Consider the following 23,040-nt stretch of genomic DNA (forward strand, 5'->3'; position numbering starts at 1 on the left):
TTACTGCTTTTTATTTAACTTATTAGTTTAATATACTATATAAAAAATAGATTTCTTACTATTGAACCATGTATATGTTCCTAAAATAACCCTGCTTGGTTTGGTGAATTATTTTTAATATGTCCACTAATTTTATAAAGGCCCTTTCACTTTTGTAAAGATTCTAAAAATGACCAGGGGATAAATCCTGATTTTTTTTTTTTTTGCATCCCTTCTTTATATTTCTACAATTGAATGACTAATAAAGTTACTTTAAATAGTTTTGAACCTATGAGAAAGATAGCTTTTTTTCTGTCTAGAGCTTTGTTTTACTAAAGTTGCTCTCGGTTAACTTTTTGCTTGAATTTTCTTTTAACAGACATTCCCTTCGGAGAGGTAGCTCCTTCACATTTTTAACACCTGGCCCTCACTGGGACTTCACCTTGGTGAGTACCTGGGTATTTTATGTCAAGACATTGAGAGAACTAATTCCTAGGTTGTCTTTCAGTCTTGGTGTACAACTCAGTTGTCTGTACTTCTTGAATATCTTGAGATACAGAGTTTCTGTCGCCATCTTTGGCAGCCTAATTTCTTTTTTCTTCTGCTAACAAGCTAAAAACAAATTTTATTTCAATTAAATATAAAATATTTTGAAAAATAGCAGATCTTTTTTTTTTTTTTTAAGATTTTATTTATTTATCAGAGAGAGAGGGGGAGAGAGCGAGCACAGGCAGACAGAATGGCAGGCAGAGGCAGAGGGAAAAGCAGGCTCCCCGCCGAGCAAGGAGCCCTATGTGGGACTCGATCCCAGGATGTTGGGATCATGACCTGAGCCGAAGGCAGCTGCTTAACCAACTGAGCCACCCAGGCGTCCCTCTATTTATTTTTAACCTTATGTAATCCTTTTATTCCTACAGTTTTAAAATTAAGAGAATATATTATGAAATATGAAGCTGTTTTTATGTACATACTCTTAACAGCTTGTTTCTTGGTTGAAAAATATAAAAATGATTGCAGATGATATATATGATGAATGAATTATTTTCTGTTATTAATCATCCTAGTATCCTCCTCTCATTATTTTTAGAATGAGACTTTTACAGAGGCATCTAACCAGACAATTGGTTCTTTTTGTAATTAAAAACTCATTAGCTCATAATACTCATAAATAATGTATGTACAAATAGAGCATGATTCTTACATTTTCTTATTTGGAGGAAATAGCAAAAATCATTCTGTTTCTAGTTTGCCAAGTTTTACCGGATCGTGTACTGATGGGTTCAGCAATGCATATTTAATTTGCATTCTGTTCTTTTGTATTTAATTTATATCTCTGTTGGGGACTTCTGTTTGAGATTTTTTTGCTCTTACCAGTTACTTATATTAATTGGTCAGTTACGGATTCATACCAAGAGTCTCCTGATTTTAATACAATACTCTATTCTCCTTGAGACTTTTTTTCATCTTGATTTTTTTCCTTTCATAGTTGACAAGCCTAAACTCAAACAGAAGAGAAGTGTCTCCAAACTTAATTTTGCAAACCTATCAGCAAAAATATTTTGAACACGTACCCTGCTATGTTTAGTTAGGATTTTTATGTATGGACCAGCTTTATTAGCTAATAAGTCAAAGCACAGTACTCAACCTCGGGTGAAGTTCATGATAGTGGATGTAAGTCTGTATTTCAAATAGCCATGACATTTTCACAGTGTGAGGTCACTTTCTGGGAACTGATTGGATCACTGTTGTCTAACCTTATAATGTGGATGATGATGAGTTCATCATCTGTATATTAAATATTAGTAAACCTTATTTTTAAGGATTAATAAATACATAGATATTGAAGTTCTAACATTTTCCTCCTGCACTCCAGGGAAGATATCTTGCATGTCCTCTGGGATGGTACATCCCTCTTGGGGAAAACATATTTGTAGAGTTCTCCCATGATAAAAGAAATAGCTCATGGTTCATGTGTTAAAACATTCAGAATGTGATTAAGGAGTACTAAGAGAGAGATTAATAAACTTTCACATACCTAGGTTGAGAAAAAAGAGGACAAAAAGTAAGCATTTGACTCAAGTAATTAAAGAAGGAACAGTAGAATGAACCAAAAAAAATAGATGGAAAAATGAAAATGGATAAAAATAAAATCATTGCCCAGTCATGATAAAATTCTTGGCAAACTGGGAATAGTACAGAACTTTCTTAGCCTGAGATCTTCCACAAACAACATGTTTTGTAATGATAATATGTTAGAAACATTTCCTTAAAATTTTGGAAAAAAGCCTGCTGTCACCATGTCTATCCAGAATTTTACTGGTGCTTCTAGCCAACATAGTGAGACAGGAGAACAGGTGGTATTCAAATTAGAAAGAAAGAGACAATAGCATTTCATCACTTAGGGACATTATGACTATCTACATGGACTATCCCAGTGAATATTGATAGCAGCTATTAGAACTAAAAGTTCAAACAAAATTACTGGCTATAACATTTATAAAAGGGATTCAATAAAATGTGTATATACACTGGTAATAAACAAATGTAATTTGTAAAGATGCTTCTATTGAAGTAAAAACAATTTTTAAAACTATGAATAAATCTGTGAAAAGAAAAAAAAATCTGAAAAGATCTGTGAGATTTTTGTTGGGAAAATTGGAAAGCATTAATAAAGAACATAGACACCAAATTAAATGGAAAGATAGGTGTACAAGGAAAGACTCAATAACCTAAAAATGTTAGTACTTCCTATATTAATTTATAAATTCAGTGTAGTTCTGATAGAAATCCCACTAGAGTGTAAGAGATCTCATTCTAGGGATGCCTGGGTGGCTCAGTTGGTTGGACGACTGCCTTCGGCTCAGGTCATGATCCCGGAATCCCGGGATCGAGTCCCGCATTGGGCTCCCAGCTCCATGGGGAGTCTGCTTCTCCCTCTGACCTCCTCGCTCATGCTCTCTCTCACTGTCTCTCTCTCAAATAAATAAATAAAATCTTTAAAAAAAAAAAAGAGAGAGAGAGAGATCTCATTCTATAATTCAGAAAGAAAGTAGAAAGCCCAGAGCGCGGAAGTATTGTGCAAGTCAGGGAACATTATGACTTTACCTTATTAGCTGTTAAGGCTTCCTCCACAGGTACAGTGATTATGGAATCACAGTGTGGATGAAAGTCTAGGTAAACAGACCAGTGCCATAAGATTGAGAACCCAGAAACTGACATATGTATGAGACCTTAACGCATTGTAGACATTAGAAGGAATGGTGCCTGCAACAGTGGTCTTAGCGGTGGGCACGGCTAGCTCTGCCGTCTCATACTATATACAAACAAACGAATTCTGGATGGACTGAATATGTAGGAAAAGCAAAACTTCAGAATGTTTAAAAGAAAATATAGTAGAATATTTTCAAATCTGTTAAATGTCTTTCTACATATGCAAACACATGTACAGAATTTTATATAAATGTGTAAGTATAATCATGAATGAGCTTTCCCCTCAGTACACTTCTTTTTGTTTGGCAGTTTCCTCCTTCCCTCTCTCCTCCCCCGTCAGTCCTTCCGTCCCAGCCTCCACTCTAACCTGTGTCAGCAGTACCATGCCTGTTCCTCTGTTTGGCTCGTATAATTATTTACACACACACACAGAGACTCACAAATAAGATACACATAAATGCAGGATCTTTGCTTTGTTTTTTTCAGAATTAGGATCATATTACTTATTTTTCTAGATCTTCTGGATATGACCTTAAGATCAATAAGGATTTCTTGTCACCTCATTTTTAGTTTTTTCCAATCCTGATTTATATTTTTCTTTCAAGTCTTCTATCATTTTCCTAATGCCTTTAGCTAACTTTGGAATAGTATGTCCTAGTTTTGCTCTGCTTCTTTGAGCATTTCATTCCAGAGTACTTTCATTCCCTATAGGGATATTATTCTTCCCCTTTCCCTTTTTTCTTCGAGTCATTTGTGTAGGATTTGACTTGGAGAATTTTCTGTTCATTTTAATGTGAATTTAGTTTTTCTGAATTTTACAAAGAGGCCTGGTTCAGATAACTTTTCTAACTTAACAGAGCTCCCTCTCTTTTTATGGTTCCTTGTTTCTGCGATTTCCAGGCTCCATCAATTCCCCACTTCCATCTGGACTCTGTCTTTCCTTTTCTCCAGTGTCCCTGTCCTGCTCCATTCTGATTCCACTACCACCAGTTTCTCCTTGGAGTGGAGTTAGGTCCTGGAAGGGAATCCTAGCTGGTCAGTTTTGAGAGTTCACAAGAGCTAGACTATGTCCCAGGTAATCTGAAAAGTTATTTTGAGTTGTGAGTGGGTGATGTGTTACTTAAGAATTCTTCTTCAATAGTGATGAAGGACAGAGATGAGATTGTATACATTTTCACCACTACAGGCACCAGGAGGGCTGAGTGAGAGTGATGAATGGTAACTCGGAGTATGTTGTCTTCCAGTAGATAAATCCTGCTTCTGGCAACAAGTCTTAATTTACTTTGGGCCATGAGAAAAGGGTATTTTTTTTCTAGTGAAGACCCTCCCCCCTCCATAGGATAAATAATATGATTTTTAAAAAACTCGTCACCTGTATGTTTAAAACATATTTTACTTTTTCTCTCATAAATACAGTTAGCCCTTGACTTACTAAGATTTCTCTTCTGAAAAGACTTTACATAAAGTTTTCTGATAGGGTGAAACTTGGCAGCATGAGATGATTCAGGCCAGGGGGACGATTTAAACAGTAAATATGCTAGAGATAATTTATGATCATCCCTCAAAAATAATTTTTTTTCAAAAATAATTATGAATAGAGCTTCACTTTTTTAAAGTGATTTTTCTGGTTTTATGGAGTCTCTGTTTAATGAAGTAACATGCATTCCTTCTATATAAGAATGAAATCTTTTTTTTCATATAGAAAAGAAAGCGGAGAGCGAAAGATGATGATGTCATAAGCCTTAACAGCCTTGATTTAAAGGTAAGCCTTTCTTCTTGTCAAAGAAAAGCATTTAAAAATATGCAGATAATATTTTATTTTTGTGCTATAAGGATGATGAATGCTAATTTTTAAAAAATTTTAAGTTCAAAACTAAATAATATGGACTCTTACAGATGTCTTTTTTCTGTTGTACTTTGTTAAGAATGAGGTAAAAGCCTCCCTAAGAACAGTGTTAGGCTTTAACTAGTGATCTCACACTCAAATGTCTGAAGAGGCCCGGCCTACCGTGTATGCCAGGAGGAAGGAAGCGAGGGACCGTGGTGGAGAGAAGAAACATACCCTCCTGCAAGAGGCAGCTGCTCCTGTGCTCTAGCTCACAGCTGCTTGTAGAACTGTCAAAATCTGGGTTTTTATGTGAAAGCTCCCAATCTTTATATGTTGGACCATGCAAACCAAACAGCTCGTCTGTAGGTCAGAAGTGTCTGTGTTTCCAATGTGTGACCTGTGACAAACCAAAATCCAATGCACACTTAAAAAATGATTATGTATCCTTTATGTAAAATTATATTTAAGTCCCAAAACTTGGTATCTGTGGAATTACTTAGTCCATTTTTGTCAACTGGCAAATTTTACAGAACCATCTTGGTTTTAAGGAACCTTTTTAAAGATTGTTACATAAAGGTTATACATTTTTTAAGTGAGATTTTAAAAATGTTTGACATCATGTCTAATGATGGCAATTTTTATAGGTTTGCCCATCAACATTTTACCAAATCCAGCAAGCCAGATTTGCAGGGGAGAGGGTGGCATGTGTACATATGTAATATGTTTATGGGAGAGCTCTGTTTTAAGTGTTAAGGCTTTTTGCAAAACAGTTTTAGTTACATTTAAAAATCCTGTATTCAAAGAAAGAAAAAAAATGAAATTACAGCCCTGAGTATTTTTAGGTATGCTTCAAATCAGATCACATACAGAAGTAGACAGTATTTATAGTTTGCCACAATAAAATCCATGGTCAAATCTACTGAAAAATAATCCTCCTTTTGTTTATCCCAACTTCACCAGTTCCCATCATGTGATCAAGTTATTGTCATTTTATCTCTCTGTTTGCCGCCTCTGCCCTAGATTATTTTGAAGAAAATCCTTTATGTTGTATCATGTTATCTGTATCATTAGATTGAGTGTTCACACTTCCTTGATTTGTCTTACACCTTTTTTGTTTTGGTTTTGTTCGTTTTGTCTGTTTGAATTGGAATTTATATGAGGTCCATACATTGGGATTATCTCCCTTCACTGTCTTTTAATTTGTAGGTTCTCTCTCTAGCTTTTCTTTTTTTCTTTTTCTTTAAGAGTTTTTTGTCGTTGAAGAAGTAGGCATGTGTAGAGCCCTTCACATCCCGCATAGTCACGATCGCATCTCTCTGGTGTCGTTTCTTCTGTTCCTCTCTCTTCCCTTTATTCCGGATAAACTGGTAGATCTAGAGATTGCTTTGGGCAAAATTAATTCTCATTGCCTAGAATTCTTTTATCATTGAGGGTTGCAAAGTGGTAACATTGTGCCTTTATCAGACATTTTTATTAACTAGATTACTTCTGTAAAAAGAAAACTCCCCTTGCGGTGTCCGAGTGGCTGGCTCAGTTGGTTACGCATCTGCCTTTGGCTTGGGTCATGATCCCAGGGTGCTGGGATGGAGTCCCACGTTGAGCTCCATGTTAGGCTCCCTGCTCAGTCGGGAGCCTGCTTCTCTCTCTGCCTCTCTCCACCACCCCCCCCCCACCCCCCCAATCCATCCCCCCCCCCAAAAAAAAAAAAAAAATCTTAAAAAAAAAAAAAAAAAGAAAACTTTCCTCACCAACCATCTGGTTACTACAAGATACTTAAACTAAAAGTAGAACAAGTGCATTATTCCTTTTATCAGTTTTCAAGTGATGTGTTTTATTCATTAAAATTCTCTAAAAGTAATTAGTGATTTTTTTTCTTTTTAATGTGATTATGAACATACGAATATTAGCACATTTGTAGTGTTTTAATCCACTTCCATTATTATGCTTACAGTGCTCAGATTCCCCTATCTTTGGCGTCAGAATGATGCCAGTGTCCTTATTTCCCCGTTTCATTATATAATCGACATTTAACATGATGTAAATGTAAGGAATGCAATGTATCGATTTCCTGTATCCTTTAACATGAGCCTCACTTGATATCTAGAAGCTAAATGGCCTCCCTTTCTTCCAGGATGACAAGTTCTTCCAGGCCCACTTGTATATTTTGTTGATGTTTCTGCTCCATACCTGGAAACAGCCCTATTTCTAAAAACCCTGCTTTCCTTAGGAAATGGTAGAGGCTTAAACCTGAGCATTATGAACAGTCCTTGCTGCTGTATTGATTCTTGTTTCTGTGCCTTTTTAATGGACAAATCTTTTTCAGATATAATAAATTTTGAGTTTGTACTGATACTTCAGATTTGAGGTTACAGTGTTTTTTACTCAGTTGCATTAATCTTCCTGTCTAGATCTCTCCAGCCACACCAAAAATCTAGGTCTTGGGACACTGACATAACTATTCACTTGATTTACTCACAGTTCAAAGACAACAGTCTGCATTACTGCAGATTGTTACTGCTACTATATTAATATAAATGAGACAATTATTGAAAACATTGTATGTTTTATTTTTCAGGATTTTTGTTTTTTGCATATTAGTTACAGTATGTACAGCTTACTATGTTAAATTATTGAACTATTCTTTTTTTTTTTTTTTAAGAGAGAGAGAGTGTGAGTGGGGAGGGACAGAAGAAGAGAGAAAGAGAGAGAATCCTCAAGCAGACTCCCCAATGAGTGTGGAGCCCAACGTGGGGCTCAATCCCAGGACCCTGAGGTCAGAACCTGAGCTAAAACCAAGAGTTGGATGTTTAACTGCACCACCCAGGTGCCCCTGAGCTAGTACTTTTCTGTGTGTAATTATGGCAACAATTTACTTGTTCCTTTTTATTTTCAATTTTTAAGAACTACTTTTTAAACTTAATTTTTCTTAAAATCGTGTAACAAAACTGTATGGAATTTCAAAGTCAGGTCTACGGATTCTTGTTTCTATTCCTGGATCTTCTACCCTACTTCTTTCTTCCATAAAAAATCCCTTTTTTTGTTTTTTAAATTTTATGGTTTATTCTTTCACTTTTTAAAAATAGAAGCAATTGCGTGTATATTTGTGTATCCCACTCTCTTGGCTAAACAGTAGAATGCTGTCTTTATTATATGCTCTATTTTATTCTTTCCTTATTTGTTTTGCTTGTGTGTTTTGCTTTGGCATGTCTTTCCATATTTAGGAAGGTTCATGTTTTTGTTCTCTTGGATATTTTTGCCTTCAGTTTCCCCTTTTTAGCTATTGTCAATTGGTTCATTCCTATGAGCATTATTATAATCAACTGACACCTCTTCTCTCCCTCCTCTCCTTCTCCCCTGTTAATAAACTAAAGTAATAATCCCTTTATTCTAAATTAATACATTTAAAGTATTAAGTGCTTATTTTACTTTTCATATACATTCACCATTTTCCATTTCTTGAATGTAGTTTTATTGTATCTACAAAATCATCGCAGATTGTGCTGTGTACCCTGGTACCCATTTTTAGGCTTTAGTTCTGCAGATAAGTGTATATTGAATGCTGAGCACCAGTTCTAGATTTTTGGTTTTCTGAAACTCCTTTTCTAGCGAAGGGTCAGTTAGCTATCAACCCATGTCTGACCTGCTCAGTGACTTACATATATTGTTAATGGTTGCTTTTAAAAACACTCCAGTGGCAGAGGTTAAGTAGCAGTGACAAGGACCATCTGACCTACAGAGACTGAAATATTTACTATTTGGCCTTTTATAGAGAGTTTGCCAACCCCTGCTCTAGACTTTAATAAATTCAGATGACTTGTTCTCATAGTTTTTGTCATTTTTTTCTATTCCATTGTTTTCTGTCCCCTTCCTGATTTTTACTTAGTTTGGATTTTTTAATCTTTTATATTTATCATTTTCTCTCGAAATATTTTCTCTTTATCTTTTTTTTTAGAAGGCTCCATGCCCAGCGTGGAGCCCAGTGCGGGGCTTAAACTCGTGACCCCAAGATCACAACCTGAGCTGAGATCAAGAGTCAGATGAGCCACCCAGGCTTGTCTTCAAGCTTGTCTTCCCTTTTGTATTCTTTTTTCTCCTAATTCAATAGGCATTTTTTTTTAATTCTAAAATAATTCTTATATTTTTAGTTCTTTTTTTAGTTCTCTCACCTCGTTGCAAATCTTCCTTTCTCTACCCACCTAATTTCTGTTTTATGTTCTTTCATGGCTTCTGTAATTTCCTAATTTATTTTATGCTCAGAGACATTATTCTACTTCACATTTTCTGTATTCTTATAATAGTTTTAAAGGGGATTCAAGATTATTTTCTGTTACTCATTTTTTAAGTGCAGTAAATTTTCCGGTCTTAAAGATAAGATAGAGGAGTGCGCCGTCGTAGCCTGTCTTCACCTTCATGGCCCCAGGGCTCCCTCTTCTGTCGTCTTCACCAAGTGGTTTATAACAACACAGCCTCGTGCTTCGGAGAGCTTTCTTTTTTGCCTCCCCTTCTTTATCTGAGTTTTTTTCTTGTCTTTGCTTCTATTGCTCGGTTCCACTCAGTTTGGAATAAGATTGCTAAATAGATGCAAAACAAATTAATACCCTCATCTCCATCTCTACCTACAAAATGTATTTACGCTGCTCTCAGTTTTCTACAGTTAACATCTGCCCTTACAGAGTCCCAAAACCTGGTCAGTAACAAATGGTGAATCAGACAGGAGGCGTGGCCCTAGAAGATGAGGTCATCCACGGAGAGAACATGCAGGCATCCTTCACTGCTGACTTCAAGCTTTGGATATTGTGTTTTATTGCTAATTCCTTCCTTAATTTTGCCACCTTTCTAATTTTGATTTATGCTCTTTTATAAGCTAGTCTTGGAATATTGTAGGTTTTTTGTGAGCATGTTTTTCTACCATGCTTTTATTTTTTGTAGGGATATTACCTTTTCCCTTATAGCTTTTTCCTTATGAAAACTTCATATGGGATTTGACTGTGATTCTTTTCTATTGGTCATTACCACATGAAAGTGGCTTTAGAAAGGGGGCGTGAGTCAGGAAAGCTTTTCTAGCTTTATAACTTTAAACTTCCTCTTCTCTTGTCTTAAACAAATAATAAAAGTAGACACACTTTGAGTTCTCCAGGACCTGTTTTCCTCCTCAACTTTTATCGGACCTTTCTCTTTTCCTGGATGTCTGTCATGTCTATTCCACTTGACTTGAATCTGTTCCCAGAATTTACACCACAGTGTAGGGCTTTGTCTTAGAAGGGAGCTTTGAAGGTCCTAAACTCATGTGTTCCAGCCATGAACCCCTTACTGCTACCCTTTAGTAGATAAAACCCTTCCTGGTTTTAATAGCCATGGTCACAATGACACACCTTACTCTGCAGCTGCAGCATGTAGCTGTCCGTAGTTTCCTGATTCTTCTCTAGTCAGATGTGGCAGATATTTTATTTTTCTCCTTTCTCTTCTGATGCTATATAAGTCTTAGAGTTGTTGGTAATTTATCCACATTAACTTGTATTTTGGGGTTCATGGGAATGCGTACCTTGTCACATAGTTCTAGACATATTGACCTTGGGGTTTTGGTTTTGCTGTCCTTGTTCTGTGTGTTTTCATGGAAGGATTTGGAAAAATTGTAAAAACTATGTCGCTGCCATCACCTCAGTCTCAGAATTATGACTCCTGCATTTTATTCTCAATGGTGAAAAGCAAATTTAGCTTTCTTCTGAAACCAATATAATTTTAGCAGATTTTATTGACATTGAATTTACTGGACTTATTTGAATTGCTATAATTTTTAGCATAGATTGTATATTATGCACTGATACTAATACTTATCAACAAGCCAAAGATAAACTTTTTATTGTCCTTCAAAATTTGTCAGGTTCGGGGCAGTGGTTATACATTTGCATATACTATTGCTATGTTCTTCAAGCTGTGGAGTTATACTCAAGAAAAAAATCTTTATAAAAGTTTGGTTACAGGGCACCTGGGTGGCTCAGTCATTAAGTGTCTGCGTTCAGCTCAGGTCATGATCCCAGGGTGCTGGGTTCAAGGCCCACATTGGGCTCCCTGCTCAGCATCTGCTTCTCCCTCTCCCACTTCCCCTGCTTGTGTTCCCTCTCTCTGTCTTTCTCTGTCAAATAAATAAAATCTTAAAAAAAAAAAAAAAAAAGGTTACATTAACCAGACCTACCTGTATGTCATGATATAGTCTCCATTTCTTCCAGACCTAAGGAATTATGTACAACTATGATAAGAATGAATTTGAAATAATAATTTACTGAGTATCATCTTTGTTTACTCAAAACTTCACTAAGTCTAAATTCTTTTACTCCTTTTTTTTTTTTTTTTTTTTTTTAATTCCACAAACATTTTGTGGGGCACCCACAATGATTCAGGTCCTATTCTTAACCTTAGAGATAAGACTATGTCCAAGCCAGAAATGAGACCCTCTGACAAAAACATACCTGCATAGTTACACAAGTATGATAGTGTTAGGAAGAGGAACAGGAGGGAGAAATAGAAGATTTAGGGAGGTTTTGATTTGGAGTTGAGTTTTTATGGAAGTGAACATGAACTGGGAAAACCAACCCCAGATAGAGAAGGGGCGTCTACAAATGGCAAGAATTAAAATAAGTTATGTGTGTGTCAGGAATGATAAATTCTTTAGAAAGAGTCAAATATATGAGGAAGAACTAAGAAATGAAGTAGTACAGGGGGTTAATTGGTCACTCAGTTTGAAGGCTGGAAATGATTGGCTGAAGAGTTTATTGACCTATGAAAATCAACAGAAAGGATATTCTGGATTCTTGAACAGATTTTCCGCAGTTATAGTCCTTCCTTCTCTGTAGAAAGTACTGGTTAGTGAGGACCTGGTAGAGTGTCTGGAAGCCTGGAAGGGGAGTGATGACTGTGGAGATGAAAAGAGCATTCCTAAGGTTTCATCTTCATCAGTTTTTTCTTCTTAATGATCTTTCTTTGGAGAGCCCCTTCATTCACTCACCAGATTCAGCTTGTGTAACTGATGACTCCCTTCCCTAATCTGAATCTTTAAGCCAGATCACAGTCTGATTTTCACATCCTTTATTCAGTTGCTTACAAGTTACAGCCTTGTAACTGGCCTCCCTGACTGTAGCCTCTTTATGATGCCATATTGATTTTCTTTGATCTTTTTTTTAAGAGGTGGGGGCATGTACCTGTGCGTGCAAGTGGGGGAGGGGCAGAGGGAGGGAAAGAGAATCTCAAGCAGACTCCGTGCCCTGGGTGGAGCCCAATATGGACTCGATCTCATGACCCTGAGATCATGACCTGAGCCAAGTCAAGAGTCCAAATGTTCAACCGACTGACCCACACCCAGTCCCTCCTCCTTGGTCTTGCTTAAATTCTTTCAGTAGCTATTCATTGCTTTAAAGATAAGACCCAAATGTTACTTAACATATAATCCCCATTATGATGAGCTCCCACTCCATCTCTCCAAAATCTCGCTCTCAGTCATATCCCTGTTTCCTTTCCCTTATACATCCTCACTTGGTTTAATTGCCTGGAGATTTCCTACCTATTCCCGCTCATTATATCCAGGAACCCTTTCCAGAGTCTTACCCCCTCCCTGAATCCCACCCCTACCAACCTAGCCTGGTTACCCCTCCCATAATCCCTCTAGGTAGGGAAAATTGAATAGCAGGAACAGTTTAGGATTTCATGAGGAAAAAAGAAGTCAGCAGTGAAGTTGTGATGATAACAGTAGCATTAAGCTATACTTATGTCTTGAAAATAATTATTCAACTCTGGCTATAAGTCAGAGTTACCTGGAGAGTTTTTAAGGGAGGAAATGTGCTGCTAAGCCCTATCCCAGACTACATGAATGTGAGGAGACGGGGGAAAGAGGATAGGTGCCTTTGGGACCTGGGAACATCTGAGTTTTGTTTTTATTGTTTTAAGTTGTCCCGGCAATACTTAGGTATAGCCAGAACTTAACCATTAAGTTAGAATGTGACATTCTTAAAGTTGTCCCTCTCCCCAAAAACATACCCTGAAATGGATACTCTGCCAACTCTCCCAGCCCTGTGTTTTGTATGGCCTTTCATCTAAATATAACAGTTATTATGTAATATGCTAAATATAATCAGTTTGTATGGTCTTTTGAGGCTCTTGTTGGGAGCCATTGCTTTATTTACCTCTGTGGTTCAATCCTCTAGCCACCTGGCCTGACACATAATAGGTGCTCAGTAAATATTTAATGAATAAACAGATAAAGTAATAATGGGTCATATGATTCAAGTAAGACTTTGGACTTAGGTAAACATATAACATGAGCATTGCATTATATATTTTGATTTTGGATATCTTACATTAAGAATTTAATACTGATGTTAAGGATTTGTCATGTAGGGGAATCATTGGCTCCTTTATTGTGAAGTTGTGGTTGCTTTTTATCAAATTTGTCTCCAAGTAAAATTTTAGCACTATCTTTTATCAGGTTGCCTTACTACTATATTATGTATAAAATTACTCATCTTAAAAGGAACATGACATTTGTCTCCCAAAGGTGTTTCTCGTCTCTGTTTGTTAGCAACCATAACCTTGCTCTTTTCTTCTGATAGTAGAGTCCAAAGTGACTTTTTACTTTGTTCATGTAAAATAATACTGAGATGAGTAAGACTGAGTCATATTTTTATGACCAGACTTCTTTAACTCTGTTAGTACTCAAAACACAAACCAGAACACTTCAAAAGAAATGTGTGTATGTGTGTGTGTGTGTGTATATATGTGGCTTTTTCTTTTTCAGAATGTTCAGATTTGGGGATTTCATTTTCTTATAAGTTAAGTAGTATATTGAAGTGTTATACTGAGTATTGGTGTACTATGTAAATTTTAGATTAAACACAATAATGAGTTATGTATGTTATTCCTTATAAATGATTTTTAAAACATTTGTGATTATTTAGGATTACAATAAACTTTTGTTAGTTCCTGGATTCATAAAATCTCACTTTTGGCAAACACACCTCTTAGACGATGACTGGATATTGGTAATTTTTCTGAGGCACAGATTTGAATAATTTGAAGCTAGATGGCATGCTAAAGCTAGTGACTTACTTAACTTAGTGCTTTTTTAAAGGTTTATTTATTTGATAGAGAGAGAGAGTGCAAGGCAGAGGGGCAGAGGGAGAGCGTATTTAAGCAGACTCTGCACTGAGTAGGGAGCTTGACTCGGGGAGGAGCCTGACTCCGGGATCTATCTCACAACCTTGAGATCATGACTTGAGCAGAAACCAAGAGCCAGAGGTTTAACCTACTGTGCCACCTAGGCACCCCTAGCTGCTTACCTTATTAATTACTGCCCCCATCTTGAATTTTGATGTAACCTATGATCTCTGCTGGTGCCCTGTAAGATAATAGAATAAATCATTGTTTTTCTGTGACATAGGTCAAAAAAATAAAGCCACTTGCTGGTACAGGTGATGAAAGTGAAGAGGAACAGAGGATAGATATAAGAAAATGGTTCTTCTTAGCCAAAAAAATAAAAGTTAAACATAAAACAGTTACTCCTGATAATGCTCTGAGAAGCTACTGAAGTATCCAGAGCTGTTTATCGTTAAGGTTAATCATTCCCAGATCACTGTGAATCATTCCTACGCTGCTCTAGCATGTAAATGCTTGTGTCTGCTTTTTAATTATAAAAGTAATACAAGAATACATTGTCTTTGTTCAAAATTAAACTTTTTTTTTAAGTTTCCTTGTATCGCCTTCATCCTCTGAAGTAACTAGTTATTATTTGATGTGTTCCAGATTCCCTTCTGTTTATTTACATAATTCCACACAATGTGTGTAATGGTGACCTGTATATGATCATACTGTACATGTGCTTCAGCTTGCTTTTTTTCTCTTTATCTCTTATCAATACCATATAAGGCTACCTCATTCTTTTTAGATTGCCGTATCATATTCCATAGTGTAAAGTACCATGATCTACTTAACCAGTCCTTGAAGAATGGCCCTTTAATATATTTTCCATTTTTTCACATTAAAAATAATGCTGCATTGTGTTTTCTCCTTCTGTACAAAGGAACCTCTAATGCAGATCGCAAGAAATGGAAATGCTGGGTTGCAAGTTTCAGTTTTGATAATGTTGTTCACTTGCCTTCCAGTAGTTTTACAAATTTATACTTCTCCATCAGTTTATGATAACGTGTCTTTACATCCTTCTCAACCCTGAATTTTTGTAATCTTTTAAATTTTTGCCAATTGTGATAGACAACCAGACAGAAAATTAATAAGGAAATAGAGGACTTGAACACCACCATAAACCAGTTGGACCTAACAGACATCTACAGGAAACTATCCAATAAGAGCAGAATATACATTTTTCTCAAGTGCGCATAGAACATTCTTCAGAATAGAACATATAAAGCCTTAATCAGTTTGAAAAGATTGAAATTATATAAAGTATTTTTGTAGTCACAATGGAATAAAACTAGAAAGAACAGAAGGAAAACTGAAAAATTCATAATTCTGTAGAAATTAAATAACACAGTGTTGAATAACCAGTGGGTCAAAGAAGACATTACAAAGAAAATTGGGAAGTGCTTTGAGACAAATGAAAATGAAAACCTAATATACCAAACTAGTGGGATGAAGCAAAAAACTAAGAGGGAAATTTATAGCTATAAACTCTTACATTAAAAAGGAGAAAGATCTTGGAGCACCTGGGTGGCTCAGTTAAGCATCCAACTCTAGATTTCGGCTCAGGTCATGATTTCAGGGTTGTGAAATCAAGCCCTGTTTCAGACTCTGCTGGGTATGGAGCCTGTTTAAGATTCTCTCTCCCTCTCCCCCAAACTCCTACTTACGTGCTCACTTGCTCGCTCTCTAAAAAAAAAAAAAAAAAAAAAAAAAAACTTCAAATCAGCAACCTAATGTCATGCTTTAAGTCACTACAAAAAGACAAATAAGTTACATTCAAGCTAGCAGAAGGAAGGAAATAGTAAAGATTTGTGTGGGTTTTAATTAAAAAGGGAATAGAATAATGGAGAAAAATCAATGAAAAGATAAAACCAATGAATCTTGAGGTAAATTGACTAAAAAAATAAGAGAAGACTCAGATTACTGAAGTCAGAAATGAAAGTGGAGACATTGCTACCAATTTACAGAAATAAAAAGGATAAGAGAGAACTGTGAACAATTATACACTAACAGATTGTATAACCTAGATGAAGAGAATAGATTTCTAGAAACCTACCAAGACTGAATCACAGAAATCATCTGAATAGTTCTATAACTGTTAAAGAGATTGAATGAGTAATCAAAACACCTCCCAGGAAAGAAAAGCCACGGACCAGATGGCTTCATTGGTGAATTCTACCAAACATTTAAAGGAGAATTAATGCCAGTCCTTCTCAAATTCTTGGAAAACATTGAAGAGGAGGGAACAGTTCTTAACTCCCTCTATGAAGCCAGCAATACCCTGATACCAAAGCCAAAGATACTACAAGAAAACTATAGACCAATATCCCTTGTAAGTATTCTTCAAGAAGATACCAGCGAAGTGGATTCAGCATATTATTAGGATTATACACTAAGACCAAGTGAGATTGATTCCTGGCATGCGAGGGTGCTTCAACAAATGAAAACCAATTAATGTAGTTTTTAAAGTCCACATTAACAGAATTAAGGAGGAGAAAAACCTCATGATCATTTCAATTGATACAGAAAAAGTATTAGACAAAATCCAACACCCTTTCATGATTAATTAAAAAAAAAAACCAACAAACTAGGAACAGAAAGAAACTCCCTTATGGATAAACAAGATGTGATATATACATTCAATAAAATATTCAGTTTTAAAGAGGAATTGAATTCTGATACATCCATACAGCATGGATGAACCCTGAAAACATTATGCTAAACAAAATAAGCCAGACACAAAAGGACAAATATTGTATAAGTTTGCTTATATGAAGTACCTAGAATAGTCAAATTCATAGAGATAGGACATAGCATAGTGGTTACCAGGGGTTGGGGAGGGGGGAAATGGGGAGTTACAGTTTAATGTGTACAGGGTTTCTGTTTGGGAAGAAAGAGGACAGAAGCAAATCATGGTGGTGGTGATTGCACAATGATGTCAGTGAATGCACTTAATGCTTCTGAGCCCCCGCTACTGCACGGTACCCTTAAAAATGATTAAAATTGGGGGTGCCTGAATAGCTCAGTGAGTTAAACACCTTCGGCTCAGGTTGTGATCCCAAGGTCCTGGACTAGAGCCCCGTGTCCAGCTCGGTGCTCAGGAGGGACTCTGCTGTCCTGCCTTTGCCCCTCCCTCCACTCATACTCCCTTCTGCCCACTCTCTCTCTCAGGTAAATAAAATTTTTTTGAAAACGATTAAAATGGTAAATTTTATATATATTTCATCACAATTTTTTAAATGGGGAAAAGGGAAAAATAAGTTCCTTATGTTGTATGGCTCATAGCCTCTGATTTATTATGTATATTGCAGTGTTTGGAATGTTTTTTAGTCTCTTGTTTTTGTTTTATTTTTTGATGCGATCGTTTATTTAATATTTTCATAGTTTGAGAGTTTTCCTTAAATTTTTTATTCATCTGGTTTGGCATTTTTTAGACCCTCTAACTGTAAAGAATTATATTTATTTCAGAAATGCCTTGTGAAATTTTCTCAGTTTTAGATTATTTTCATCCTCTTACTCTCTAGTTGTTGCTTCTAGAACTTGGGAAGATTTTGGAAAATCTGGAATTATTTTATATGTTTATTATCTCTTTTTTAAATTATTTCCATCTCTTTAATATTGTATGCTGTTCTTTGGGAGAATTCCTCCATTTCCTAGCTTGCTAATTCTTCATTAGTATCTATTTTACACTTCTGTATTGTCAATAAATAAAATTTTGACAATTTTTTTACTTCTAAGATCTCTAATTTTTTGTTTTTCCATAAGAATCTTTAGTTTCATTAATGTATTTTCCTCTGTTACCTTTCTGAGAATATGACTTCTATTTCTTTTAACATATCCTTCTGTTCAGTCTGTATAACCATAAATTAAATTATGCTAGGGCCAGTAAAGATTGTTCAGAAGTTGCAGACTTTTGGACTTAACCAGTTGTAAGCCTCTGTTTTCTGTATTTAATGATAAAATTTTAATCTCAGATTTTATTCACAGCTTTTTATTTTCCTCAGCATATTCAGTCTTCATTCATTCATCTATTATATTATTGAGCTCCTTCTGTGTGCTAGACACTCAGAGAACAAAACATAGTCTTTGCACTCATGAAGCTTACATTCTATGGAGGCATTCTCTCTCTCTCTGCAGGTCATATCTCTCTGCAACCCTAGAAGTCTGTAGAGGAGATATGTTTTCTGTTTATTGCCTGCCTCTTCTTCCCGTCTTTTTGAGACCCAGACTCCTCCAAGGGAGAAGGGAGAAACAGGGTCATGTCTCTTCACCCGACTGGATGAGATTAGCAATCCTTTTCATTTTGGTTTGTAACTTCTGTTCTATCTCATCCTCTTTGGGATCAGTGAGAAGGAATAATGGCTCCATCAAATCCTGCTAATGAGGGATCCATTCCTGTGAAGTTCCCTGAGGTATCGGTGGTCCATCGCTAGGTTAGCCACAACTTCTGGATGCTGTCTTGCCAGTAGGATACCATGCACCTTCCAGTTCATGCTGTTCTTTGGCCACCTGAATGCAACCATCCCAGCAAGACCATGTCCTCAATCTCACCTCTATTCTTTGTACTAGAGGAACCAGAAACTCATGTGGGGTCAGTGCCATGTTGGCCCTCTGTCCTCTTGAAAGTCCACAAGGGAAGGATAGCTTGGAGAGAGGAGAGAATAGTCTCTTTCCAGGGAAACTGCAGGACCGTACCAACAGCTTTTTTTCTCAGTCCTTTTCTGATGAAGTGAGATGCTGTTGTGGGCATGAATTGTTCATTCCCTGATCAGGCTGTAAGGCATGAATCCTGCAGGGAAGCCATAATTGAAACACATTCCCCTACTCCTGCACCACCCATAACAGGTTTTACTCACCCTGAGCCAGTGGCTAGTGCCACTTGCTTATGCCTTCTCAAATTAGAAATATGGGTGTCTTGGGGCGCCTGCGTGGCTCAGTCAGTCAGGCATCTGACTTCAGCTCAGGTCATGATCTTGGGGTCCTGAGATTGAGCCCTGCATTGGGCTCCCTGCTAGTGGAAAGTATACCTCTCCCTCTCCTTCTGCCCCTCCCCCCCACTCGTGTTCTCTCTCTCACTCACTCAAATAAATAAAGTCTTTAAAGACGGGGGTGGGGGGAGAAATATGGGTGTCTTAGTCTGGGTTTCCTCCAGAATGTAGAGGCTGAGGAGGCAAGGCTTGTATGTAGATATTTTATCAGGGGAAATAAGGGGCTGGGAAAAGGAGGAAAAGTAAGCTCCAAGGCAAGTTGTTGACTTGGCAGCTGGGCCCCTGGGGAGTCGGAGAAAGCATCCTCACAGGCAGAGGAGCAGCATTTCCTCTCCTGGCCCCGTCCTCCATTGGTCCAGATTCCCTGTAGGGTACATTCAAGAGGCCCTAGAGCAGAAAGAGTGATCTGTAGTGCAACTAATGAAGGGGTAGGGGTATAGAATATGAGAAGGAGGCTGCAAATGCTGGTTGACACTGTACACTCTGTACTGCAGAGATATGCTCATATACTCCTTTAAATCCCATCTGTCACAGGGGCCTCTAGATCGTGGCCAGCTGCCATCTCTGCGAGTTCTAATAGAGAGAGCAAGGCACAGTGGCTGCTGCTACACAGAGCATAACTGATGAACATCTTCCTCCACCACCACTGGAAGAGATTTCCTTCACCCTTGGCCAGCACTTCAGTGGGTCTGGCTTGCTTGCCCCACCTTTGTCCTTTGTCTGAGCCCCTAGTGTGTTTACATTTTTTGAGTCTTGGTGGCTACAGAGAGCCAGGTTGTGCCTGGGAAACACCACATCTGGGAGTGCTGATGTGAAGGACCAATTCTTCCACCCCTTGATTCCTAGTTTGATGGCTCTTGAGGACACAGGACCATATATAGGCGGTTTCACATGTATTGTGTTCTGAAGGACAGTGTTCCAACACTGCAGAATTTTAACCCTGAGCTGCTGCAGTACCTGAATCTTCAATAAACAATGCCATCGCTCTGTTATGCTGTCCGCTTCTGGAAACAGGGAATATAGGAGAACCAGTGGATCAAGTGATTCTCTTTCCATTGTTGTAACTCCTTTGCTACAGAGTGCGTCCTAAAGTCTGAGGCAGTGTTGTGTAGGATCTCATGCAAGTAGTGCAGGCACTGTGCAAGCCCTTTGGTGATGGTGCCAGCAGGGCCCAAAGATACAGAAAGACATTCAGTGTCCAGCGGAGATGGCTGTTGCAGCAGGGGTGAATCCCTGCATACTGTACAAGTAGGGTCTGATGTAATCAACTAGCCACCAGCTCTGCCCAGGAAACAACTGTATGGCCAGATTTCAGCATCATTTCCCAACTGCTGGCAGGTGGGGCATTCTTTAGGGGCAGAGGTAAAAGAGGGCCCCTGCTGGAGAATCTGTACATACCCTTGATACCTGTGCTTCGGCCAGTCTTTGTGGGCCTCTTCCAGAGTGCTGTGATGGTCTAGGAGAGAGAATTGTCAATATGCATAGGATAAATCACTGTTTTTACCTGGTGCCTACAAGGCACCTAGTACCTTTGTACTCTTGATAACAGGAGACAAAGATCCTCCCACGTTGTGCACAATCCATAGGTCCATTTATATGCCTCTTTTCCAAAATTTCTCTCAGCCTTTTTTTTTTTTTTAAATCTCGTTCCTTCCAAGCCCCTGAGCAATTAGCCAAGCTATTCGCCACCTCTCGGGAACCTGTATATATCTGTACTTCATGCCCTTGCTCCCTCCATAGAAATTGGATGACTGCCTGCAGCTCTGCCTGCTGGAAGTGTTTCCTTGTACCAGTGTCCTTCAGGATGACCCCTAAATGGCACTGTAGTACAGTAGGGGGGTCCGCAGTAGTGCTCCTAACAATCTACCCAGAAACTAGGGCAAGTTTTTCTCCTCTATCAGTTGGTTACCAAGAACCACCACCAAATGAAGAATTGAAGGGCTAGCCATCAGGGTACTGGGATAGCTGGGGACACCTACTTATGTAATTTACTTGTGCCCTTTGGTCTTGTTTAGGCTTAATTCCAAATAGGCCATTTCCACCATATAATGGGTTGCCACTGTACCTCCCCAAACCTGTAACTTGGTAGGCTTGACTGTGGTTCATTTTGGACACCTCTGATTGCATTAGTCTCATGATGTCCCGTGGACAGATCCTCAGTCTTCACTAGGGCTGCTATAGCACTCCAGGAGCTGCTGTTCACAAAGCAGGCTGTTTCCTACCATGGAAAGCCTAGCCTAGCTTCAGAACCCTAGGGACCTGCATTGCACTTCTTTTCCTAGCTTTGCCAGAGACATCACATGGCCTCTTTGTCTGCCATAGAGCTCTCAAGCGTTAGCAGATATGCTGGGTCACGTGTTCTGAGCAGCAGGACCGGCTTGTATCACAGCCTAGACCTGCTACAGAGACTTCTTCTGCTCTGGATTCCACTCAAAACTGCATTTCAGATGACTCCATTAATGGGTCAGAGCAGAATTTTCAAATACAGGTAAAGTCTTACCTAGTGCTGTGCCCCTTCCTAGTGCTAGGGAATGCAGGTACAACTTGTTCTTTAGCTTGGAGGAGAGATCTCAGAAAGCCACAGGCCACAGGCCATTGGACCTATTAAAACTTTTCTAATGTGGCAGCCCCAGAATTTTCATGTCATGCATGTCAACTTCCTGGGGTGTCCAGAATACTTGCCATTTCCTGCTCACCAAGTCCTATTTGACTGATGTCATCAGTTTACTGGACTAACATGATGTTTTGCGGATCACAAGGCCCCTTAGGACTCTGACAGAGGAGAAAAGTTAACAGGCTCAGGATATGAAATAGAAACTGCTCTCCTTCACACAATATAAGCTAACTACTTTTGATCTTCTTCACTAATGGGAATTGAAAAGAACACACAGGCCATATCAAGAGCTGTATACCAAATGCTAGAGGATGTCTTGATCTGTTCCAATAAAGGATCTACGTCTTGTCCAACAACTGAGATTAGACCTACCACTGAAATTTACAGTAGTCCACTGTTAGCTGCCACAGTCCATCTCATTGTGGGAGTCCTGCAGATTAATTGAATGGAAATGAAGTGGAGACTCACTACTGCCTGCTGTAATTTTGATGACTATCTCTGTGTTTTCCCTTGGTATGCAACACTGCTTTTATTTATTATCTTGACTTCAGTGTAGGGGATAGAATTTCAGGGGCTCCCACTTGGCCCTTCCTGCCATAATGATTCTGAGAACATTATGAAAGTTACCAGCTGCTTTTTCAAAGCTTTTAAAGCAATTAACAGAAGCCAGCCAACTCTACAACCTTTGCAGTTAATGTTAACCACCCCCCCCCATGTTTTTCATGTGCCACAACCCCTGTAGGAGCCATTGCTTCATTCCATCCATACCGATCAATAACTACAGACCTTACCACCATTTTTCCAATGAGCGACCCAGTTCCAGAATCTCATTCTGTGTGTCTAGTGTCCAGGGCCAGTCTCCGTTTCCAGAAATCAGCCTGAGACATGAGCTCATTGACAATCTTTTTTGAGGTTTGGTCCCAGGGACGGGGAATTGAAACAGAAGGAGGCAGCTAATACCAAGTATCTGCATTGAAGCTGGTCACCATTGTGGGCAGCAGGCTTATTTTTGCCGGAATCTTCAGAAGAACCGTGTAAGATACACTGCAGAACCGTCTTGTGAAGGGACTGAGGAGGGAGCTTCTATCCACCAGCACCTGTGCTCCATTAGTCAATGACTACCCCATGGTACCTGTGTAAATGGCCCATTCCAGTACTCAGGGAGCCCAGAGTGGACAGCAAGAGCGACCTAGAACAGCCGATTGCTGGAGCCATGACTGATGTAAAAGTGAGCTGAG

The 23,040-nt window shown here is 38.3% G+C and overlaps 1 protein-coding gene across 1 annotated transcript in view; it reads left to right on the forward strand.

The window, feature by feature from the left end:
* The window catches only part of NET1 (neuroepithelial cell transforming 1), a 57,913-nt gene that overhangs the window by 18,186 nt on the left and 16,687 nt on the right, over nucleotides 1-23,040 (forward strand). The window contains exons 2-3 of the mRNA XM_059403992.1: nucleotides 359-425; nucleotides 4,892-4,951. Coding sequence (XP_059259975.1) covers nucleotides 359-425; nucleotides 4,892-4,951 — 127 coding nt within the window. The remainder of the gene's footprint in view (nucleotides 1-358; nucleotides 426-4,891; nucleotides 4,952-23,040) is intronic.

The sequence above is a fragment of the Mustela nigripes genome, chromosome 6, assembly GCF_022355385.1.
Source record: "Mustela nigripes isolate SB6536 chromosome 6, MUSNIG.SB6536, whole genome shotgun sequence".
Classification (NCBI taxonomy): Eukaryota; Metazoa; Chordata; class Mammalia; order Carnivora; family Mustelidae; genus Mustela; species Mustela nigripes.